The 18328-nt window shown below is 35.8% G+C and overlaps 1 protein-coding gene across 2 annotated transcripts in view; it reads right to left on the bottom strand.

Moving 5' to 3' along the window:
- Window positions 1–1157: 1157 nt before the first annotated feature.
- Window positions 1158–18328, bottom strand: part of CDH8 (cadherin 8) — a 348752-nt gene continuing 331581 nt past the window's right edge. For both annotated transcript variants that reach the window (XM_047835884.1, XM_047835885.1), the window contains 2 exons: window positions 3063–3314; window positions 1158–1651 (listed from right to left, as the gene is read on the bottom strand). In XM_047835884.1, coding sequence (XP_047691840.1) covers window positions 1158–1651; window positions 3063–3314 — 746 coding nt within the window. The remainder of the gene's footprint in view (window positions 1652–3062; window positions 3315–18328) is intronic.

Raw genomic sequence — 18328 nt, 5'->3', positions numbered from 1 at the left:
CAAATACTAGGATTATGAACAAAATAGAAAACAGTCCAAAAGTTTCTCTGGGAAAATGCTGCTCCTGCCATCACCAGCCACAATAACACTTTCTACTCTAAAGAGACTCTTAGCTCCCCTTTTGATAATATTGCCTGCCATACTCATCTCATCAAAATGTACATGTATTAAACATTCATTGTGTGTATATATATATATTTATATAAAACAATCTAAAGGATTATTAATGGATATAATTTAGTTTTTTTTCCATATAGTCCCTTAATCTATATAGATTACCAACCTTAATAAATAAAAGCATTAATGGACATCAATAAAATATTTATTTCGAGGATTAAACAAATAAATTCACGCGCTAGCAATAAAACCATCTGTCTCATATGTAGTCCGCTGTGTGATACGGTTTATCTTTCTGTCCTTGTGGAAGAAGATGAAGTGGAGGGAACGAGTAATCCTGCTTCCAGAAAACAAGCCTGTTTGAATGGGATTTCTCTCCTCCCACCACTGAGTTGGCAATCCCCACCCGGGAATGGATTACGAACATGTGAATATTTTAAGGCTCGACACAATATTTAAAGATGCTATTCAGTCTCTGATGAGTGGGGCCAACAGTTATGTACAATGTGCGGTCACCGTACCGTATAATCTAGGAGGCCTCCCAAAACTCCAGAAAGTCATAACGTACAGCAGACCAAGTATTGCTTTATCGTTTGTGGCGGAATCCTTATTGGTGAAGGGGAAAAAACCATTTGCATTTATAAAAATCCTTGCAGAAGACACATATCAGCAGCACATTTCTTGCAGGTCCATTTTTCTAAGAAAGCACCTTTTAATTTTGATTTTTTCCTCTTTTTAACCATCTCTCTAAGGATTAGCCAGGATCCCAATCTTTGTCTGTGGTGGCTAAGTAAATATCAAATATCCAAAGACTTCTAGAGACTCCACATACTTTAATTCACACTCCACAAGATTTATAACCTCCTAACATATGCTTTTTATTATTAATTTTTGGTTCAACATTGAAATGTAGTTGAGTTTATAGATGATTGGTGCTAAACTTGCCTCTAAAACAAATAGCCACATTGGTTGTATCTAAGGGGTGTGACCCTAGAATATTACAGAATGCTCAGTTCCACTGATTAATTCATAATCCACTGTCAAGTTTCTTTGTCACTTTCACCAACAGAGTAGAGTTCTCCCAGTCTCTTAAAGCGGGGACCCCAGTCACTGAGGTAGTCAAAATTCTGGTCTGAGTCTGAGGTGCTGGACTCCAGGGAGCTGAGGGACCCAGCCACAGACCCTCGGCCTTCATAGCCATAAATCTGAATGGAGTCATATGGCGGGGCAGTTGGGTCATTATCTGCCTCGTGTAGCCGCACATTTATGAATTCATCAACATCAACACCATTCGGAACAGGAGCAAGCCCTTGCCTTGGCATGAACTGCAAATCTGGTTTAATATCCTTACGAGGTAAAAATCCATTAATTCCATCTGGGTTTTGTAAAGTTGCAATATCAAAAGCCTCTGTATCTTCCTCTCCTCCTCCCTCATCATCATAGCGAATGATGTTTTCTCGTACGTCTTCATCATCTTTAATAATTAACGGCTCGTTTTTATGTCGCCGCAGAGTTACAAACAGCACCACAATTACTGTAGGAAAAATGTGAAATAACAATTAGCTCAATTTGCAAATAATTTCACAAGCAACATATCATGTATGTTACGAGAGAGTGGCATTGTGTAGAAATTTGCCAGCATATAGCCTTAATACAATTCACTTGGGAATTAAATTAAACACCTTTCTGAAAGATGGGTTATTGAATTCTGAGTAAGTATTATTCCAGGTTGCTTCTGTTTATTAAGTGGTGATGAAGTTGGGTTAAAAGAATTAATTTGCATCTATGCATGGTGAAAGCTGCATGTAAGACTGTTACAAGCTCTAGAATAAATGGCACACAATAGAAAACAGCAAAGATAAAAATAATTAACTTGCTGTGGCTCTTGGGCAAGTTATTTAATATCCTTTGATTCCATGTCCTTCTTCAATAAAGAAAAAGTAGCAGAGTAAATCATATCTAGAATATCTTGTGTTTTATCAGCTCTTCAAGACTCTCTCCAATCAAATAATGTTCACTCACAGATGAAGTGATATATCAAGATGAATGTCAAATTGGCATACGCAATTTCTTGCCTTATATGGAAGCTGGGGCTTCTCCATCTGGGAATATACGCCTAAAGGTAGGCAAAAGGAAAGGAATACATACCCAACAAGCAAAGCCAGCCAAACCAAACTAGGGTTCACAGGGTAAAATATGTCTAGAAATGTTAATCCAGGCAGTGGGTGAATAGAACGAATGTGACTGGAAAGGTGGTAACTGCCATATCCTTTACTTAAGGACAGGATACGACATAATTTTCTTCTTATATATCTTTCTAGTCTCTAATGTTGTTTTTATAATTAGAAATTTTTAATGGAAAAGTTACCAAAAAAAAAACTTTCCTTCATTTTCAATCTTCATTTTAAGTTGATTTTAATATCCAGAAAAATAGCTGAAGAACACAGTGTAATTTGGAAAAATATTTTTTTTTTTGTTGTTTGCTTGTTTGTTATCTTTTAGTCTGACCAAACTGTGTGTTTGGATGAACTCAGCAGCACAATGTATACATCGTTTAGAGAAAAGAGTATTATGGACACACGAGAGCCTCCCATTACAGTAAACTGGTGTACATCAGATCTGCAGGCCTTCTTATATGGTAGATGCTGTTGTAACCACATAAAGGTCTGTCCCCACTTCCACCACCATTAGAATTAGTTTGCCTTTTCACTGGTAATGGGATTGAAAAAGGCACTGAATTGTCCTCTCCAATTGGACATTGGCTATTGTGGCACTTTTCTTCCTTCACCCCTACTTGGTAACTTCAAAGCTTGGAGAAGTGCAAGAAAGTTCCTTTTCCCCAGAAGAATGCTGATACCTGACTGGGGTTCAGGTTTGCTGTCCTTATTTAAGTCATTTATGAACCAGAAAAATGGTGACCATTAAGCTGTGAAGGAAATACATACCTAGCAGCAAAATGATGCATGCTAATATAGCAATTAAGGCGCCCATACTGAGTCCAATCGGAAGGACATAAGCTTCAACATTACAAGACTGGACAACACCATCACTGCTACAGCCACAGACCCGGATGGTCAGGGTGCTGGTGCTGCTCAGAGGAGGATTCCCACTATCACTGATTATGATTGGTAAAAGATAGACTTCTTGCTTCTGGCGGTTGAATCCGTTATGCTTTGCCAAAATGCTGAGGGAATTATCTGGAAAAAGTGAAAATTACAATAATTTGCATCATTTCCAAATGGCTGCCGAAACAACACTTGTTTTTCTAGTTCATAAATCCTCTGGAAAACTCAAGACAATCCCAACTCCACTAGACCAGTTAGATTCTTTCCCCCTCCCCCCTCCCCACCTCCCCAATTGACATGGGCCAAAACATCCATGCCCTGCAAATTTAATAAATGGGCCCCCACCATGAATTAATGAAATTTTACCATCACTTTGTAAATGCAAAATATTTCTTTTATAAAAATAATCTTCAAGTATCCTTTCAGAAGACACAAATTAACCCATGTTTCCATAAATAAGTTTATTTTTTCCCTCATTTATCCTGATAATGCAAAATTGACTGAACAGAATTGGACCACATTTGAAAGGCATGTTTGAGAAATTCTGCATTGAAAGATAGACTATATGACGATATGGCATACAAAATAATGCACTCTGTTGTCTCCCACAGGTATCTAAAAAGAGTCATTCACGCCCTTGAGCATTTAAACTAACAAAAGTCCCATTTACTGCCAATTGGAGGAGATATGCCACATATATTAAAATTCTGTAGAGAAGACCTATAGTGGTTATGCAAAAAAGAATAAATGGAAAAGTCATTGGAGCAAATGCTCCATTTTACATGTATCAGTCGATTATCTGGAGAGATATATTGGTTATCTAGAGCAACATTTCAAGACAATTAAGACGTACTGAAGGGTTCATTTCAGTTCAGGGTAAAACTTGTCAGCGAAGAGTAATTGAACCCATGCTAGCCCTATGGTTCTCAAAATTTCACCCCTCAAAATAAAACTTCGTAGTCATTCATGCCCAGCTCATGAGCTATAGTCATATTGTATATATTAATTATTGTTTTCTCCTTTTGATTAATGAAAGACTTATATCTATTCAAAATGGGAACATATTTTCCTTTTAATATTCTACATGGAAGCAAATAAACAATTTCAGGTAACGTGTATAATATTATTTGAGCAAAAGGATTATTTCAGTTCGGATTTTTTTCACATATTGGCAAGTTTGTAGACCCTAGAATACCTGGCTACCTCATTGTTGCATAATAAGCAGGGATTCCAAACCATTGTTGTCCAATTCTTGGTCATTAATGTCCTTCTGGCTTCCAGAACACTCAAATACATGAACACATATTCTACTCAAATGACTTTAAATAAATGTGTTAAATTTTCTGTACCATATAGTGCTATTCCAGAATTAAAAAAAAAAAGATGGCTGTTCCCCAAAATAGATGTATAAATTATATTTATTTTTGTTTTGTTTAAGATATTAAATGGATCTCTAATGCCTTGCTAGTAAGAAAATAGGAAAACACTCAAATTGAGTAACATTATTTTTTGTAACTTTCTTTTCGTTGTGCCTCATTAGTAGTTGAAGACTGAAAAGAGTTCTCTAATAAAGTGGTGGTGTACCAAATGATCCAGTTATCTTTATTTCCAAGACATGGAGGGAAATACCACTAAGCTAAAAAATGGGAGAACATTCTCTCAAAACAGATACAGAATATATAGTTATGTTATATTTTCATAAAATGTGTGACAAGTTGGAGTACAGTTAATTAGTGCAAGGAACATTTGTGGGTGATTTCACATACCATAGTTCAAAACAGAAGATGGGAATTGTTCTTCAAGATGCAATTAATAAAATTACAATGAGACTTTTGCCTTTTTGTGGTTGACATTATTTATATGGGAAACTATTTTTGCATATTCTTCTTTAAAACAATCTATACTGATAATTTAGAAACCGCAGCAGGAATATTGCTCAGTGTCGAAAAAAACTATGCTCTTTAATACGTATAAAAGCATTAGTGAGTCCACCACTAAACTTACAGTGTTTACTATTCCTTGCATTTGCATTTGTTATTCCCGTCCTAGATAATGAAAATTATTATCTGAGTAGAGGAAGTCTATGAGTCATTTTTGGCAAATTTTACCTGCTACCTCCAGGCAAGTCAATTCCTTATTTGTCTATTCATTTTTCTCCTTTAAAAAAAAAAAAAACAACAACTATTTCTGATTGGTGTTTATATTTATTATGGATTTATTTTATAATGCCAAATGAAATTGTCATTATTGTACACTTTAAAAAAAAAACAAGTATCAGCAGTTTCACACAGTTCAAATTCCTGCATTTGAAATACATTTACAAAAATCTACTTGTGGCAAATATCTTTTATGAAGTTGTGGTTAGTTTCTTTAAGACTTATGGTGCCTTTTAATTTCATGAAAGTTTTAATTTAAAATTTTTTTTTTTTTTCAACGTTTATTTATTTTTGGGACAGAGAGAGACAGAGCATGAGCAGGGGAGGGGCAGAGAGAGAGGGAGACACAGAATCGGAAACAGGCTCCAGGCTCTGAGCCATCAGCCCAGAGCCTGACGCGGGGCTCGAACTCACGGACCGCGAGATCGTGACCTGGCTGAAGTCGGACGCTTAACCGACTGCGCCACCCAGGCGCCCCATGAAAGTTTTAATTTAATATAGTCTGTTTTATCAATCTCTTTTAGGTTTGTGCTTCTAAACTGAGTTTTTAAAAGTAAATTACATGAAATATATTTATAATGCCATCTGTCACATTTAGGTGATTGTATGGAATTGTGTGTGTGTGTGTGTGTGTGTGTGTGTGTGTGTGTGTGTTTCTTTCTTTACTGGTAATTGATTTCCCCAAGGTTAATTACTGAGTAACTTATCCTTTACTCACTGCTCTTCAACTCTCAGTTTCTCACAAATCAAACTTTTGTGCACCCTCACCCTTTTAGGAGCTCTCTGTTATGTTCCCAATGCTCTGTTTTTATAAATCTGCATCAGTAATACACTTTTATGTATGGAAACTTCATAATAAATCCTGATGTTTATTAGATTAATTTCCCTTTCATGTTCTTCTTTACGAGTATCATGGCTATTATTGTTCATTTGCTAATCTCTGACAATTATAGAATCAGATTAGCAAATTGTATGATAATCCCTATAAGAACTTTAGTAGAAATTATGTTAAAATATAAATCAACTTTGAGAGAATTGGCATCACCTTTACTGTCTTTAGTCTTCCATTTCAAGATCATAGTTTCCTTATTTTCTTTAATATATATCACTAAACATGTAATTTTTAACTTTTAGCTACAAGAGAATTTCACATCTTTTGTTAGATTTAATATTGGTACTGTATATCTTTTGTTGCCTTGGTAATATTATCAAACTGCAAAGTGATATTAATATTTTAAAAGTGCACTTTCTGATCATTGTTGCTAGTGTGTAAAGTGTAATTGTTTTATGCATTGATTTTAATTCTAGCAATCTTGTAAACTTTTCTTTATTTATAAAAGTAATATTCTCATCACAGAGTTCCACTTCAGCAAGACAATGATGTGAGGAGCTCCACAGAACTGTTCCCTAGTGAAAATGGTGATTATAAAAGGAAGACCGTTTAACATCTCTGGAAATGGTCCTGGAGGCAAGCAGCAAATGAAGAAACATTTATCCAGGACAATCTACCAAAGGTTGGTAAGAATGACAAGACTCATGTGTGAAGTAGAACCCACTTTCTCTCAGCTCTGTGAGATGGAAAATCCACTCTATACTGGTTCAGCCAAGAACATAGGGCTCCCTGTCCCCTCAGCTAAGACAGTTAAAGAACTGTCTTAGCAGGAGATACAGGGCGTGAGCAGTCTCATCCTACTATATTATTGAAACTAAATTTCAAGTGAGTGCAGCCAAAAGAGGGTTCCTTTCTTTCTCACAGCCCTTGCTTGTGAGACAGAAACTCTCCCTGGGAAGGGTTCCCTTGGGGATATAGGGCCTCAGTTACCCTTGCCCTAGCCTATCAGGCACTGGTTACACACTGGGAAGGACAAGCCAAAAAACTTGAGGTTACTCCACATCCACCCCCCACCCCCACCCAGCACCAAGTGCTCATCATCTAAAACAGAGGCTTCATTCAGAGAAACACATCATAGTTTCCAACTCAACTCTGGAGAGAGTGGCTTACAGTTTGGCCTCAGTGGAGACGCAGAGAACCTGAGACAGAGACTGGGGGAGCAACACGCCTGGGGAGAACACATCTGAAACACTGACTTAGAGAAATATTCTAGGAGCCCAAACTTGATTGGCTTAGTCTGTAGAGCAATCTTGCCCCCAATCTGAAAACAATACAGAAATCATCTGACAGTTAGTGGAGTTTAACAATTGGAACATGGTCAGGGAAAGATACAGAGAACCCTGCCCAAATCACTGTCATTCTAGGGTGACTGTAGGCATACCCAAGGCTGGGATCCTTTGAGGTGAAATATCAGTGGTTTAAAATTGCAGATAGGAAATAGACTTAACAAAAACATTCTAGCCAGTCATTAAACAAATTAACAAGCAAAAACAGCAATATTAAGCTCTCAGTGTGTGTAGGGGGGTGTCAATATCCAAAACTGCTATAATATCTAAAACGTCCAGTTTCCAACAAAAAATTACAAGGTATACAAAGAAATAGGAAACCCATATAGCAAGGGGGAAAAAAAAGGAGGCAAAAGAAACTATTCATGAAAGCAACCAGATATCAGATTAAACAGACTTCTAAGAAGCCATTATAAAAGTGTTCAATAAACTAAACTATGATTAAAGAAAGAAAGAAAGGTCTGATAATAATATCACATCAAATAATATAAAGAGATAAATAGAAATTATTTTTAAAAAAACATTTAAAAAAGAACATGGAAATTCTGGAGTTAAGAAGCACAATAACTGAAATAAAATACTAATTAGGCTGACTAAAATGTAGATTTGAATTGGCAAAATAAAGTGTTCATGTAGTTGAAGATAGATGCATAGGAAATATGCAAGCTGAAGAATAGAGAGGAAAAAAGAGAATAAAGAATAATGAACAGAGCCTCATAAAAATGTGGCTCCAAAATATGTGGATGGAAAATACCAGAAAAGAAGAAAAGAAAAGAAAAATAATAAAGCTGACAACTTCAAACAATTTTGAAGACATTAACCTACACATTCAGAAACCTCAACAAACTCTAAGAAGACAAATGCAAAGAGTTTCACAGTGTATCCTAGTAAAAATACTCAAAGCCAAAGACAAGGAGAACAACTTGAAAGCAAGACAAAATTGACTCTTCCCTTCCAAGGGACTCCAATAAGATTAACTGAATTTTTATAGAAATAATGGAGGCCACGGGGTGCCTGGGTGGCTCAGTTGACTGAGTGGTCGACTTCAGCTCAGGTCATGATCTCGCGGTCCGTGAGTTTGAGCCCCACATTGGGCTCTGTGCTGGCAGCTCGGAGCCTGGGGCCTGCTTCGGATTCTGTGTCTCCCTCTCTTTCTGCTCCTCCCCTGCTTGTGCTCTCCCTCTCTCTCAAAAATAAATAAATGTTGGGGCACCTGGGTGGCTCAGTCGGTTAAGCGTCCGACTTCGGCTCAGGTCGTGATCTTGCGGTGTGTGAGTTCGAGCCCCGTGTCGGGCTCTGTGCTGATAGCTCAGAGCCTGGAGCCTGTTTCGGATTCTGTGTCTTCCTCTCTCTGACCCTCCCCCGTTCATGCTCTGTCTCTCTCTGTCTCAAAAATAAATAAACGTTAAAAAAAATAAATAAATGTTAAAAATTTTTTTAAAAAGAAAAGAAAAGAAATAATGGAGGCCAGAAGGACATGAGATAGCATTTTCAAAGTGTTTAGAGCAAACACTTTCAACCAAGGATCATATATATTCAGCAAAGCCTTCTTTCCAAAACAAACAAAAAAAACATGAAATAGAAGCTTGGAAAGTAAACATCAAGCTGAGGAAATTCATCAGCAGCAGACATGCCTTGTAAGAAATACCAAAGGAACTCTTTCAGACTGAAAGCTAATAACCTCAGATGGTAATTCAAATTCACATTTAAAAAAAAAAAAAGAAAAGAGGACCAGAAAAAGTAATTATGTCATCATGAAAGATGGAATACACAACTTTCTCCTTTTTTCTTCACTGTTTTATAAAGCAATTGTATAAAACAGTAAGTGCATAATATATTGTTGGCATGTAATATCTAGAAATTCAAAAGTAATAGTTGGATATTCCAGTATCTCACTTTTAATAATGGATAAAACAACTAGGCAGAAATAAACAAGGAAATAGAAGACTTGAAAAACAGTATAAATCAATGATATCTAAGTGATATCTATAGAACACTCCACTCAACAACAGTAGAATAAATACTCTTCTCAAGTACACATTGAACATTCTGCAGTGTAGACAATATGTGAGGGTGTAAAATAAACGAGTAAAATTTAAAAAGATAATGCAAAATTTGTTTTCTGACTATAATGGAATGAAGAAACATATGAATAATAGAAATTTGGGAAACTAACAAATCTGTGGAAATTAAACAATGCATTATTCAATAATCATTGGGTCAAAGGCAAGGTCAAAAGGGAGATTGGAAAATATTGTGACACAATGCAAATGAAAATACAGCATATCAAAATGTAAGGGATGCAGTTAAAGCAATGTTTAGAGGGAAAGTTATAGTTTTAAATGCCTACGTTATTATTTTTTTTCTTATTGTACTATACTAGCTAGACCTTCTAACAGAATTTTGAGCGTAAGAAGTTATGGTGATACCTGTACCTTGTTCTTGATACTAAAAAAGAGAAAATAGGTTTTGACTTTCAACATTAAGATGACTGATTTTATTGGAAGGCAGTTTTTGTTCAAGTTTGTTTACTTGTACTCTTTTTTCCTCCTTAATTTTTCTTACTTTTTTGTTCTCTTTGCAATGATGCAAAGGGAAAAGGCAGCCATATAAAAGACAGCTGTTCAATACCTCTAAAGTTGGATTCAACTGGGTTACTATATTATTTAAAAACTTTTTTTCATACCTTTTTGTTTTAATGCATTTCCAATTTCTATCATGTTGCCTTTGCATCATAATCTATTCCATCCTCATGGCTTCTGCTCCTGGGTTTTGTATTTATTGCATTTACTTTTTTTTCCCTTGGAGCAAATAGAAGAACATATCCTGGTGACTTACTAGAGAAAATACATTTTCTAAAACTGAAAAAATTATGAGAAAATAAGAGTGGTCACTGAAAGCCCATCAACATATATGTCATGAATTATTTTTAAATTTAAATCTTTTGAAATCGAGTATAAAATAACACAGTTTGAGAAAGGGAAGAAGGGTGTTTTGTCAAGATCTATTTAAGAAGAGGATGGAGCAAGAGAGTTTGGTATTCTCTAGGGAGGACTAATATCCAGGTGGAGAGCAATGTCCACTTGCTGTCCAATTCATGCATTTGTGTTCCACTGAGATAGAAACATATCTCTTCAGCTTATCACCTGGTTGCCTGATACTCTTAATAGGTGAAATAGTCAAATATCAGTATTCCTTATTATTTCCATAAGTAAAAGATTTCTCCTATTTTCTCATCTTCCTGGAATATTTTGCTTATGGGCATTACACCAAGGAGGATGAATGATTCCATTCCAGAATCTTGGTTCATACTCTGAACCCATTCGTTTTTGCTTATGACTGATTTGTGAAAGAAAGATCTTGGTGGAAAGTTAAAGTGGACCAGTAACACCAGACATAGTTCTCAAAATTGACAATATTCCAAAAATAGTGGAATCGTTGGGTTTCTTACTCCTTGGCTGAGTAATACAAGGTCTACACCAAATAAATAGTAAAGTAGGGAACAGATAAACAGTAGGGGTATATGCTTGCTTTTTTCAGACAGCACATTACATTATGCCATTATGTATGAGATTCCTTTCAGATTCTGATAACATATTCATTATAAATAAAAATATTTACTTATATGCTTAGTTTGTCATTTTTTCCTCCAGATATACCTATTAGTGCATTATTGGAGGTTGTTTGATGTTGTATCAAATACAGCCATCTTAAAATTAAAGTCTCAGAATTTTAATACAATGGTTTTAACACTGAGGAGACAAATAGATAATATTCAGTAAAGTGTGTGTATTATCTCAGTAAAGCCTAACCCCCTTGAGGGAGTCTAGCCTTAGTCATGGCTCTATTCCAAGTCTTCAGCACAGGATTTGACACAGAGTGAAGATCCTCATAAAAAACAACAACACTGGTGGGGTTGTTTTATCCACTTTTATTTGGAATGTTTCAGTTCTAAGGAAGTGATCAACTAACTGATATGATAGAAGCTTGCTAAGTCCGTTTAAAATTTCTGCTGCATATGAGAGTTTTTCTTCCTATGTGACTTACATGGTTGAGCCCCAGCCTCATCCTCCAGCTTCCCGTCCTCCACTCCTCTGTGTTCTAACCATCCTGGCCTTTTCTGAGTCAAGGATCTTCTTTCCTTCGTGCTTTCATAATTGCTCTTTCTTCTACCTCATAATCTTTCTACCTTTCCTTAGCCCTCATTTGAATTAACATTTATGCATTCTTTATGTCTTTACTTAAATGTAATTTTGGGGGGGATAATTCCTTTACTAACCGTCCCCAGCCTTCCCAGACAGAGTATTTATGCAATCTAATAAGATAATCTTTATATTTTTATCAAAGAACTTATTACAAAGAAATAATATAGTAATAGGGATGTGATCGATACAGGGGATGCCAAAATAAACTGAAAAACTTTTAAGTAATGGATAACCAATTTAAAATGCATAATGAGTACTCAGCAAATATTTGTTAAGTGAATGAATAATCATTAGCTGCATTTTATGGGTCTCACATTTATTTCCCTTATTTTGTCATAGGGAATTATATGTGATTCAGAATAAGTCAGTGAGAAAGTTCAATTTAGGCTATTGGAAAGGATATATAGCCCAAGGTCCTAAATGGAAATTTAAGAGAAATATGCATGGTTTCTCAGTCTTACTCTGGGCATAACTAATACCATGTAACATGAACAATAAACTAAGGGTGCTTAGATTCAAATAGAGAAGACTGAGAGGAGAAGAATATTTGAAATACCATCTCAGATAGCTAAAATATGTGGACTATCATCATGTTAAAGAGTGCACACCAGAATTCCCTTTTACTGAGCTGAAATTCGATAACTTAGTCCTGTATTCAGAGGGGGGCACATAATCGGAATTAGAATCTCCTGTAGCTGGTTTAGGAGGAATGTCTTCTTTGATTGTTAATATTCAGTCTTTATATCATTTAGAGTTGGCAATCAAGGGCCTTCTTTCATAGAACATTAATACTCTTAGAAGAAAAGTTTCTTTGTATAAATAAGCCAGGAAGCATTTGTGATAGACTAAATGTTTGTGCCTCTCCCCCCACCTGCAGTTGACATTTGTAAGCTCCAACCCCGTGTGGCTGTCTATGGAGATAGATCTTTTAAGGAAATTAATTAAGGGTAAATGAGGTCATAGGGTGGGGTCCTGGTCCTATAGAATTTGTGCCCTTATAAGAAGAGACACAAGAATGCTTCTCTTTCTCTACCCATGGGTGCACAAAGAAGAGGTCATGTGAACACAAAGAAACATGGTGGCCTCTTACAAGCAGCCAGGAGAAGAGGCTTCAGAATGAAACATACCTTGCCTGCCCCTTGATCTTAGACTTCCTGACCTCCCAAACTGTGAGAAACAAATGTTGTTTAAGCCACCAGTTTGCAGTGTTTGTTATAGCAGCCTGAGCAAACTAAAATCTTGTAGGCACTAATTATTTCTGTATACATACTCCATGAAATATCCAAATCTATCTAAAGAGATAGACTGTGTCTACCCGGATAATTCTTTAACTTTATTTGTGTAATTTTCCCACCGTCCTCACTAATTTCCTTCCTTCCATTTATTTTCTATGTATTTTTAATAGAAAAAGAAAGGTCATTATTCTTGTTATTATTTAAATATCCCATGTTCTTTCCACAGTGTCCTTGTTTGTTCCCCCAGATAAAATAAGGCAGGCAAATTAAATTCTCTCTTGTTTTACTGTCGTTCATCTATTATTGTTGCCCTGATGCAGAAATTTTACTTTCCCCAAGTCCCATTTATTTGAAATCATGGAGCTATGGCTTTTGTTTATTGTTTTACATGCAAGCAAAAGCAACAAGGAGCCAGAGTTAATGAAGGCACTTGCCAGACAAATGTTTATGACAAAAGGAGTAGATGAAGAGAAGATCACTGGCGTTCTCTCTTTTTGAAAAAATATCTCCTGGCATTTGACTTGCAAATTTATTTCACATTTTCTCGGTCAAGTAAAATGGAATAAAAATGGCAAGGAGGTCAAAACAAAGGGAAAATGGCACTCTGTTCAGTAGGTATGGACAAGAGATTTAATTAAATCCTTATTGTGTTGTGTCTGCTGTTTATTTCTAAGAGCCTGGCAAAGCAATAGAGATACCAAATCTATTAGCTTTTAGCATATTAGATATAAATATATGTATAGACAATACCTAATATTTGGGAATATGGAGTGAAGATCATACCATTTATATTTCATTTATACATTTTTACCCTAAACACTAAGTCTTGTTGGAAACAATCAGGCTGTAATGAATTAATAAAAACTAAGACTCTGTGAAGCCAATCTCCTCTAGTACCATTATAACTTCCTACATAATTCATTGAAAGTGTACCAACATACTAAATCTGCAACAAGCAACTGGATATTCTGAGCTACCTAATTAGATCATTTGTTACTTGTTTCCTTTTTTTTTTCCTCATTAGGTTGTCCACAATACCACCTGATGTCAATAATACCAATGTTTGTCAAGCATTAACTCATTATCAAATTTCCAAATATTTAATAATAAAGTATATCTAGCCATAAAGTAATGATCAATGTTTATTCTGCCTTTAGAAAAAAAACATCATTGTGAATTCTTTTGGAAGTTCCTAGACTAACACCAAATAATGTTTAGTCAAAAATTTGCAAGTACACATTAAGTGAATTAACACTTTTTTAACAGAAAAACTCTGCTATAAGCATGCAATACTACAGTTCTATAAATATCTGCATTGTTTTCATTTTGCGGTGGAAATATACAGAAGCTTGGCTATGCTTAGGACTCAGCAAGTAGCCTGTGAAAGTTAAACATCTTCTAAAATTCCCTAAGAAGCTACATAAACTATTCTTAAATTGTTAATATAAAAGCAAAAAATTAGATTATATGAAGTTGGTGTAGAATATAATGGTATGGATGGTGATGTCCAAAAAGACATATCCAAGTCCTTTTTTTTTTTGGAAATCTGTGACTGTTACCTTCCTTGGAAAAGAGTCTTTGCATATGTAATTAAATTAAGTGTTTGGAGATGAGTTCATCTGGGGCTGAACCGGTGGGTACTACATTCAAAACATATATCCTTGTGAGAGTGTGGCAGAGGTAGACTGGACACAGGGTAAAGGAAGAAGTAATGTGACCACAGAGGCAGACATTGGTATGATGTAACCATCAAGCCATGGAATGTCTACAGCCAACAGAGAAGCTGGAAGACAAAAAGGATGAATTTTCCTCCAGAATCTCTGGAGAGGAGTATGGCCCTATAAGCAAATTGATTTTGGATTTCTGGCCTCCAGAACTCTGAGATAATATATCTCTGGTTATTTTAAGCCCCTCAGTTTGTGGTAATTTGTTCTGGAATCCCTAATAAACTAAGTTGATCAGTGAATCTGATTAAATGTGATTTACAGAGTCAGGGAAGGGCATAGTTATTCCCATTTTACATATGAGGAATGGAGTTTTTGACAGACAGTGACTTGCTCAAGGTTTCTCAGATGGTAGCTAAGAATTACAACTAAATCCAATGCATTTTCTACACTTTCTGTCATCTTAACAAAAGTCATCTCAGAAAACAAGGGAAAATGAGCTCTAAGAAGGTTAAATTAAAGCTTAAGGATAAGATACAAAACAGAAAGTGTGTGGAGGGAGGTTTTTCCATTCTATGACACCTTTATCACGAACAAGGAAAAACTAAATGGTCATTGCCACTGTAGATGATAATTCAGTATTTTAGGAGGATCAAAAGGTATTCAGTACAGTACTCCATAGATCTAAATCCCATATCCTGAGAGTCTGCCTAACATAGCACAACATATCATAGCATAACATAACCATGAATTAATTATCAAGAAGTGATTATTTTTGGTGCCAGAGAGAAACACAAGTATTACAGGTACAAATTCTATGCTAGATACAATCATATTGCCCAAGGTCTTCTGAGTTTGATTATTTTTTCCCTGTATTTAATTTGCATACTTGCTCTTACACAAAATGTTCCATGAACCTTATGCAGATCACTTAATGCTCAGATGAAAAGATTTATCTTACTCCAGGCACTGGGGAATGAGGGATGAAGACTAATATGACCTTCATTTTATTTCAGGAATACCTGTATTAACTAACCCCAGAAAGTGAAAACTATACCAACAGTCAGTTTCTGTTCGAATGGAAATTTTAAACCTTTTATAAATATCAACATGTATGAGAAAGAGTATTTTTACCTATTTATGCAGAAGTAAAAAAAAACAACAACAACATTTTTTAGAGTGTGCAAGCTATTTAAATACAAACCAAACCAAACAAAGAAATACTAAGGCTCTTATTGGAATTTCTTGTGAAAATTCCAGAAAATAACCTCATAGTCATTAAAAATCAAGACATTGGAAAGCTAGTGTTGTCAAGAGAGTGACTTTTCCACCACATCACTATTGATTGAGTAGACCTCTCTAAATATTTAAGAAACTGGGTGTCAGAGATTAATTCTTTTTGCACTGGAGCTGATTAATTCATTTTGCACTGGAGATGACAAATTTGTGCTTATTAACACACTTGATGTATAGGGTAGTTGGACCAGAGAGTAAGGCTGTTTTACAACAGCAGTTCAAGTGAGGTATACATTGCATATAACTTACTGAAATCATTAAATGTAGTGAATGGAGAACTGAGGATATGAAAGAAAGGAATTACCAAAAGTAGTTTGTTATCTAGTTAACCTGCTTCCATTTGAAGGAGGTCAAGTATCCCTGCAAATCATCATTTTGTTAGATACCATCCTCTCCCTGAATGTTTTGAATTTGCACATATACAAATAAGACATAAGGTGAAAGCCACCAAAAATGGTACAAATGCACACTCCCTTGCTATCACCCACGTCTCTATCTTAACTTCTTTCAAATCTACACTGATACCTTCACTGCATTCTGCCCTCAGTTATTCAGTGCCTATTGTCAACAAGACATCACTGTCAGAGGAAAGATCCTCTGCATACTTTCCCCTAGCATGCTGCAATATGGTCAGATACGATGGTTTTCTGTCTTGCAAAGTGAACGATCCTTGGATGCAGAGAGACCGTCTTCTTTAGTAAATGCAAATGCATCATTTCATTTGTCATGTATGTCACTATATAGAAGTCTCCATGGCGAGATGTTAATCCTTGTTGAATGAGCAAATGGGTGGCCAGGTTAAGTGAGGATGTGATTACTGATCTCAAAGAACTTCTGACACAGAAGGGGAGAGAAAAATGGCATGTAACTAGCCAAAATATAGGCGAGTTGGTGGTCTATTCTCTAATTGTGACCTTTGTCCTGCCTTAGCTCTCATACCCTGTGGTCCACTATGCCATATGTACCTTGACTTAAAGTTCCATCATCATAGATACAGATGAAAAGAAGCCTTAAGGAAGGCGAGGCCTGTGGTCTGGTTTTAAAAACAGCTGGTTGTGAAATGGGGAAATACAGAGAATGGCATTCCATCTTTTCTGCTTCCTTGTTTTGTTCAATAGCATTCTGCCCTCAGCGTTTTCATCTAACCTCTGACAACAAGAAAACCACGGGCTCAAAATGGAGTCACTATATTAAAGCCCCCATTAGCAAATCAAGACTTGATACCTAAGCTAAATGCAGTTTCAGCTGCCCCCCTGCCCCACCACCTGCAAGGAATGTGACCTTCAACCAACCAACCTGGAGTTGTGTGGTCAGCACTAGGACACAGTCCATAATAAGAACCCTTATGTTGCCTTAGAATGCCCACAGTGCATTCTTTGCTAATAATGTCCTTTTTTCTGGTCCTCTCTGACTTTAAAAAACTTTCTATACTGGACGTCATTGGTGCTCCTTTCTCTTTGCTACATGGGATGCTGTCTGATTCATTTATTCTTGAATAAAGTCAGTTGGAGCTTCAAATATCCTTAGTTGAATTTTCATTCTTTACCACCTCTTTATGAACTATTTGAATGTGATTCACTTATTTGATTTCAAATACCAGACAATATTTCTTTCTAAAATGTTACCCTACATCTCTTCTACTTACCTACTGACCATATGTACCTGAATGTCAGTAGCACAAATTCAACCTTTCAAATAATGGAACTAATAATATTTCATCCATATTCTTCCCCATTTTTAAAAATCCCTTTCTTGGTTCCGTTTCTTGCATCATCTGTGTGGCTTTATGACTTAATATGTCTCTCCCCTTGCATCCAATAACCTCACTTCTTTCTTTTCATGTAAGAAAGTTCTGTCTATCCTTCAGTAACTAGCTGAAAATTTATTACTTCATTTATGAAGGAGGCTGTAGGAACAGCCTAGGGATTTGGGAGTATCTAATTCAGAGATGAAATGGAGATTGGCTTATAAAGAAATGTAAAGTAAATATAGTGGTTTTAATTGTTCTCTTAAATACATGATAGTGAATACAGTGAATATGAGTTAGTCACTTTGTAACGAGTCTCAAAATACAAAACAGAACCTTGAGAAGTCCAAAATATTCCTAGCCCTACAAAACTAGAATGCAAGGAGAGAGACATATGTCAGCAGTCTTATATTTATTATCACACTAATTAAAATAAAGTGTCCATTATCTCCTAGGGTCTGATATACCTGGTCCATCTTGACATTGCAATCTTAAACCCATTTCATTATCAACTTAAATCTGAGCAAATATTCACACAAACAGAAGCCAACTCTAAAATTCAGGCAGTAATTCAGATATAAATATTTGCATGTGTTAAAAATGCCTATTCTTGGATTTTACCCCAAATCAACTGAATAAGAATTTCCGGGGATAGGCCCTGGACA

The sequence above is a fragment of the Prionailurus viverrinus genome, chromosome E2, assembly GCF_022837055.1.
Source record: "Prionailurus viverrinus isolate Anna chromosome E2, UM_Priviv_1.0, whole genome shotgun sequence".
NCBI lineage: Eukaryota > Metazoa > Chordata > Mammalia > Carnivora > Felidae > Prionailurus > Prionailurus viverrinus.
This window is presented reverse-complemented; position numbering and strand designations above follow the sequence as displayed.